Source organism: Jaculus jaculus, chromosome 11 (assembly GCF_020740685.1).
Source record: "Jaculus jaculus isolate mJacJac1 chromosome 11, mJacJac1.mat.Y.cur, whole genome shotgun sequence".
Taxonomy (NCBI): Eukaryota; Metazoa; Chordata; class Mammalia; order Rodentia; family Dipodidae; genus Jaculus; species Jaculus jaculus.
This window is the reverse complement of record NC_059112.1, coordinates 89838677-89845829: the sequence shown is the minus strand read 5'-3', so window position 1 is coordinate 89845829 and position 7153 is coordinate 89838677. Positions and strand designations below refer to the sequence as shown.

General features: G+C 40.2%; 1 protein-coding gene across 1 annotated transcript; it reads right to left on the bottom strand.

Annotated features, from left to right (window-relative positions):
• Window positions 1-3184: 3184 nt before the first annotated feature.
• LOC101611830 (protein DBF4 homolog A-like) lies at window positions 3185-4951 on the bottom strand. The gene is given in 3 exon segments (XM_045161281.1): window positions 3185-4118; window positions 4120-4595; window positions 4598-4951. Coding segments are annotated over 3 exon segments (1764 nt in total).
• Between the last annotated feature and the right edge of the window lie 2202 nt (window positions 4952-7153).

Below are 7153 nucleotides of genomic sequence, written 5' to 3'. Positions count from 1 at the left end.
CATGATGGCAGCGGTGGTCAGTGGAAGTCAGTGAGGGACAGCAGTGATGAAAAGCACTTGGCCAGGTAAATCTTCTTAGCTGGAATATGAGGAAGTCCAAAAGCTTGCTAGATTAGCCAGTCTTTGGAGTAAAAACTCAGGGACAAATTTATTTATTCATTCCTTCATTTTGTGTGTATGTGTATACATGTGGAAGTGAACGATGTGTGTGTGTGTGTGTGTGTGTATGTGCCAGTAGAGAATGTCAGGTGTCCTCCTTCATCGCTTATCTGTGTGATTCCTTGAAATATAGTCTCTCCCTCAATCTGGAGTTGCCATTATTTTTGGTTAGTGAGGCCCAGTGATTCTCTGGTCTCTGCCTGCCACAGGACTGTTGATACAGACACATATGGAAACTCCCAGTGGTTTAAGTGGGTGCTGTGATTGAACTTTTTTTCAGGTCCAGGCACTTATTCAACAAGCACTCTTGCCTGCTGAGCCATCTCCCCAACCCTGGTAAATTTATTTTCAAGGCAATATATGGCCTGTTGTGGTGGTGCACGCCTTTGATCCCAGAACTCTGCAAGGTGAGATAAGAGAATTGTCATGATGGTGAGGTTCTAGGTCATTCTGAGCTAGAGTGAGACCCTGCTTTGAAAACAGTAACAAGAAACAAACAAACAGAAAAAGAAAATGTGTGGAGTGAGACCTTAAGACTATAGTTGCCATGGCATCTGCTATGGAAAGTTAATAAAAGGCAAGCCCAGGACAAGACAAGAAGACCAGCTCTTATGATTGGTAATGGTCTGAATTTATGATCGACCATACATCCAAATGATAAGTTAAGGGGCTAACTATGGCCAGGCTTCCTGGTCAGAAGGTAAAGATGGTAGGCCAGGGTGTTTATGGAATAGATGTGACTGGGGAACCCAGGTGGGAAGTTAATCAAATGCCTCTAGAACTGAAAAGCTGATGGAGAAGGATGGCTGGGGAATAGGCAGAGAGCTTAGTGTTGCTTCTTCCTATAGTCCACACTAGCGTGAGTGGAGTTGGACAAATGTCAGCAAATTTTCTATAGAGAAAGAAGTGAGCTTGAGGCCTGTCTCTTTCTGATAAAAAGTGAAGGGTACCCAGAGGTCATTCCATTTTCTAGGCCAAATGCCCTTCTAGAATACAAACTCCAAGGTCAGAAAGTCAGAGTTAAGTAAAATGATTTTTAAGTGTAGCTAATCCTCTCAGGACATATGGAAAGTGAATATATCCTGTACATGCAGAATTACATGTATAGAAACAAACCCTGCATATAAGACTTTGTGAAAATCTGGATGATTGAATATTAGCCTTTTTTGGTTTATAAAGAAGCTTATGAATGTATAAATTAGATTTCAGAATAATCTAATGAAACATTTTTTAAAAATAATAAATACGGCCACCATTGAAAGAATCCTTTCACTCCTTGCAATCAATCATAAGTTTAGTGGTCTAAACAATAAAAATTTAGTGATTAATCTTAATGGTAAAAACAGCTTATATATTATACCCCCTTTCAGGAAATGATTTGTATTCACATAGGCCAATTCTCACAGCAACAAGGTGACAAAGATGAAAGAAACAAGTTATCCAAAACCATACACACCCGATTACCTGAAGGCTTTATAAAGATCTGAATGTTCTGGAGATCAGAGATTGACAAGCTACAGCTGTGAGCCAAATCTAAGCCTGTTGCCGTGTTTTGTCTAATGTTTCATTAGAACACAGCGATGCACATTTACTCACATATTGTCAATGGTTCCTTTCATGCTACAAGGGCAGATGTGAGCAGTTGTGATATAGACCATATGGCTGGGAAAGACTCAGATATGTATGTTCTGTCCCTTGGCAGAAAATGTTTGCCAAGTGCTGCTATGGAAACTAAGATGTAACTTAATGTGGGACTCTGACCTGGCCAAAGTGCTGCTTTATCCCCTAGGTTATTTTTTTAAATCTATTCTGCTTTATTGATTAAAAACTATCATGTAAATAACTGGCTTCATCATGGAATTTTCATACATGTATATCAGTGCACTTGCTCAGAGTTGTCCCAGTTCCCTCTCTCTTCCTCCCTCTACCTTCCATTCATCCCATTCCTCCCCTTAAATAAACTCACCACCATTTTCATGTCATATGTATGTATATGAATATATATATATATATATATATATATATATATATATGTACAAATATATATGCTTATCTAGACTTTTCATGAGAGGAAACAAACAATATGTGTTTCTCTAAGTCTGGCTTATTTAGCTTAACATGATGATCTCCAGTTTCACATATTTCCCTGAAAATGAGATAATTTTGTTTTTCTTTATGTCTGAATAAAACTCCACTATATAAGTGCCTCATTTCTTTAAATCCATTCATCGGTTGATTACATCTAGACTGATTCTCTCTCCTGGCTATTATGCATACTGCAATAACAAACATGGATGTGCAAGTATTACTATGTCATGGTGACTTAGAGTTTTCAAGAATATTTCTAGGGGGCTGGAGAGATGGCTTAGCGGTTAAGCGCTTGCCTGTGAAGCCTAAGGACCCCGGTTCGAGGCTCGGTTCCCCAGGTCCCACGTTAGCCAGATGCACAAGGGGGCGCACGCGTCTGGAGTTCGTTTGCAGAGGCTGGAAGCCCTGGTGCACCCATTCTCTCTCTCTCTCCCTCTATCTGTCTTTCTCTCTGTGTCTGTCCCTCTCAAATAAATAAATAAATAATTAAAAAAATATTAAAAAAAAAGAGTGACAGAGAGAGACAGAGAGAGAGAGAGAGAATGGGCGTGCCAGGGTCTCCAGCCTCTGCAAATGAACTCCAGACCCGTACGCTCCCTTGTGCATCTGGCTAACGTGGGTCCTGGGGAATCCAGCCTTGAACCAGGGTCCTTAGGCTTCACAGGCAAGCGCTTAACCGCTAAGCCATCTCTCCAGCCCATCTCTGTCACTCTTAAATTAAAAAATAAAACAAAAAAAATTAAAAAAAGAGAATATTTCCAGGACTAGCATGGTTGAACCACATGGTGGTTATTGTTTTAGTTTTTTCTTGAAAACTGCAATCACCTTTATTAATACTTACATATACTTCTGTAAACAATATTGGGAAAAATCACAATACATTTTATAACAATTTTAAGAATATGATACTTATCATTTTTGAAAAGGAGATTAAAGATTAAAATCCAACAAATGTAGAAGTTGAGGGGGAAGAGAAAAATGTGGACAAAAGATCATTTGAACTTTCTTCCTGCCAGATATCTAAAACATCACATATAGCACTGTTTTCAGTATAGCTTGTGAAACCCAAAAATTCAGATTTCTCTCCACTAGTCTGAAATAAGTCCAGTAGAGACTGTATTGGTGAACTACAAGTGCTGTCTTCTTGCACAGTAAGAAATTCAGTTATCTTCTTATCTAATTCAACATTTGGTTCTACATTTGTTTTATTTCGTCCTAATAACACTTGCGCTTTCCTATGGGTTTTACCAGAAGGCAATTTGTCCATGTTCTTGTCACATTCACTGGGTTCCTGAGCACTACAAGATGTAGTGTTTGCCTCTGTGGTTAGGTGTTCCTTTGAGGTTTTTATTGTCATCACAACATAATCATGACCACATATTGAATGAAGGTCCTGTTCCATCACATCTTTTGCTGAGAACTGTACAGGATTCAACTTGAATTTTGGTTGTGTTGTATTATTATCTATATTGAAGTAAGAAACTTTTACATATGTCTGCAGCATACTCTGACAGCCATCTACCCTTAGTTCTTCTAATCCATTTTCATTTGTATCTAATTTATGTTCAGAAATATCAAGACTACATTCCTGTTTATTGTTACGTGGAGGTAGCTGTGTAAAATTGTGCTTTATGTTGTGTTCAGCTGCATTTAACATTGAGCCTTCACTAATCGCCTTCTCATCAAGTCCTCTCAATCCCATTGAAGGGTAGGTAGGTTCTGAAAGAAACACGTGCGTCTGTTCAGGCTTGTGGGTTTCTTCATACAGGATATTCTGTCTGATCACCTGTTCACTGTTTTCCCTGATGCCTTTCTGGGAAATAGGATTCAAATCTAGCACTTCTTTGGATTTGTTCTTTTTCGGAACACTTTTTTCCAATACTGTATTTTATTCTTTTCTTTTTAGGTGTGTCTCTTTCATATTCTATGAAATCAAAAACTAACTTAGATATAATATCATCAACAATTTGATACTGGTTACTCTGTGCAAAATTTCGGTGTTGTTCACTAAGAAGGTGCATGTCCAGATCTTCATATTTCTGTAAGCAACATTCACAATATCCTTTCTTTTTCTTTTCTTTTAACTGGATATGAATGGGACCTCCACCACACTTATCACCATCTGTATGAATTCTTAATTTGGTCTGAGTTTGCTTTTGGATGCTGGATGGCTTATCTATATCAAATGGACCGCAGGGCTTCTGGGTTGAATAGTTTATAGAAGGCATATTGGTCAGCTGAAGGGAAAATGGCCTATAAAATTGACTCATATCTTCAACCTTTACAAAAGGCTTTTGGATTCTTCCTGTTCTTACTTTTTGTGTTCCAACACCAACTCCCCCCCCCCCCCCACATCTCTTACAGAAGTATTTGACTTCTTCAACACATACAACTCTTTTTTTCTTTTGTTCAGTGTAGTATTTAATGTATGATCCTTGATAGCTTTTTCAACTAACAATCTTCCTCGGCTTAAAAATACTGTTTCTGGAGACTTAAATGAACTTGCATCATGGCTGGGATGAGGTGAGGTAGCTTCTGCAGTATATGCAGATTCTGGACTTGGAACAGGAGAAATTCGACACAGTGTTTGTGCAAATTTAGCTTCATTTTTATTTGAAAAAAGATAGCTGATATCTTTGCTGAGAAATTCTTCCACCTGCCTGGAAACGTCTTTGCTGGGGATCCTCATGGCTTCCGAGCTCATGGCAACTGCCAGGCACCTACATTCTGGGTTCCAACCCGGTTCCGTCGTGGGCGAAAACCAGGCTTCACTGGTCCAATGGACCCTTTCCTGGGCCAGGAGCCTCTGGGTAAGAGAGGAACGGCGTCAGCAGACCGGGTTTCCTAGCCGGGCTACCGCTCTGGCTCCAGGGTGTGGAGGAGGAAGGTGAAAAGCACAAACGAGACTTAGTTTTAGTTTTTGAGGAACTTCTATATTGCTACAGTAATTTGTATTCCTATCAAAAGTGCATAAGGATTCTTCCCCCCACCTCCGAATCCTCAACAGCATTTTAAAAAATTAAAAAAAAAACTTTATATATTTGACAGAGAGGGAGAGAGAGGGAGAGAATGGTCATGCCAGGGCTTCCAGCCACTGCAAACGAACTTCAGACACATGCGCCCCCTTGTGCATCTGGCTAACATGGGTCCTGGGGAATAGAACCTGGGTACTTTGGCTTTTCAGACAAATGCCTTAACTGCTAAGCCATCCCTCCAGCCTCTCAACAGCATTTTTTAAAGTAACAGAAATTTATTATTTTACAGGTTTGAAGGTCTGAAGACTGAAATGGCTTTCACTGTTGGCAGAGATGACATACTACTTCTTTAGGCTGGAAGGAAGACTTGGAATGGCTCCTCTGAGTTTTCAGAAGATGCCTTTCTTCCCTGACTTATTGTCTCCCTCTTTCTGCATGATGCTGAGGATGAAACTCTCACAATGAGGGGCAAGTGCTCTGCCACTGAGCAGCATACCCTCAGCTCGCTTCCTCTTTCCTTTCCTCCCTTCCTTCCTTCCTTCCTTCCTTCCTTCCTTCCTTCCTTCCTTCCTTCCTTCCTTCCTTCCTTCCTTTCTTTCTTTCTTTCTTTCTTTCTTTCTTTCTTTCTTTCTTTCTTTCTTTCTTTCTTTCTTTCTTTCTTTTCTTTCTCTGAGTAAGGGACTCACTCTGTAATCCAAGGCTGTCCTCCAATTCAAGGTGATCCTCCTACCTCAGCTTCTGAGTGCTGAAGTGAGCCACTGCACCCAGCTTCTTCCATTATTAAAGCCAGCCACTGGCTATCTCTAAGCCTTGCTCTGACCTCTGCTTTCATTGTCACATCTTCTCTGACTCTGACCTTAAGATTACCTGATGACACTGGGAGAGTCCAGAATAATCTCTCTATTTCAAGGCACCTAGCTTAAACACAACTTCAAAGTCTTCTTTGGGCACAAGGCAACTGACAGGTTCTGGGGTTTGGAACATGGACATCTTTGTACCATTGTTTTATATGCCATGGAAGTTATCATTACCCATTTCATAGACAAAGATACAGAGAGTGGGTGATTTTCCTTGATATCATGTAGTGAGTGACCATCATACTCCAAGTATGAACCAGACCTCAGGTCTCTCTGAACCAACCCCCAGACCTTCCATTCTTTGATAAACACATGTCTATTTCCCTCAACATAAAAGCTTTTGATTGTCACAGAAACACTGTGACCATATGCATGTATATTAGATTTGTGTGGCCACTGTGACAAATCGGCAAAAATGTTGATGTAATAAAAGACCAGAGAAGTATATTCTCCCACTCTTTTGGAAGCCAGGGGTCCAAAATCATATTCTCTGGCAATGGGGCTGGCCTTCAATGGAAGCCTTAGGAAGAGTCTCTTTGGGCTCCTCCATGTTCTGAGGACTGATGGCTATGGCTGCATCACTTGAATTCCTGCCTCTGTCTTCTAGGTTGTCTTCTCTCAGTAGGCAATTGTCCTCTGCTGTTTGTCTTCTGGTCTATCTGTAAATTGTCTTATATGTTTGTCCAAAATCTGTAGGTCAGGCCAGCAGGCTGGAGATTATGTCAGAAGATTTTGTAGCTGTCTTAAGGGAGGATGCTTTCTCTCTGCAAGCCTTGCCTTTGCTCTTAAGACTTTCAGCTAATTGAATAAAAGCCTGTCCATAGTATTGAGGACAATAACTTAAAGTCAACTGTAGATGTTCACAGTGTTTGATGAAATAGCCATGGACAAAAACCCAGTCAGCTTTATATGTGGATGTCACAGCATGCATATCTTCAGAGAAATTATTATTGTTTTTAAAAGATATTTTTATTTATTTATATGAAAGAGAAACAGACAGAGACAGAGAGACAGAGAGAATGGGTGTGCCAGGGCCTCCAGTCACTGAAAATGAACTCCAGATGCATGCGTCCC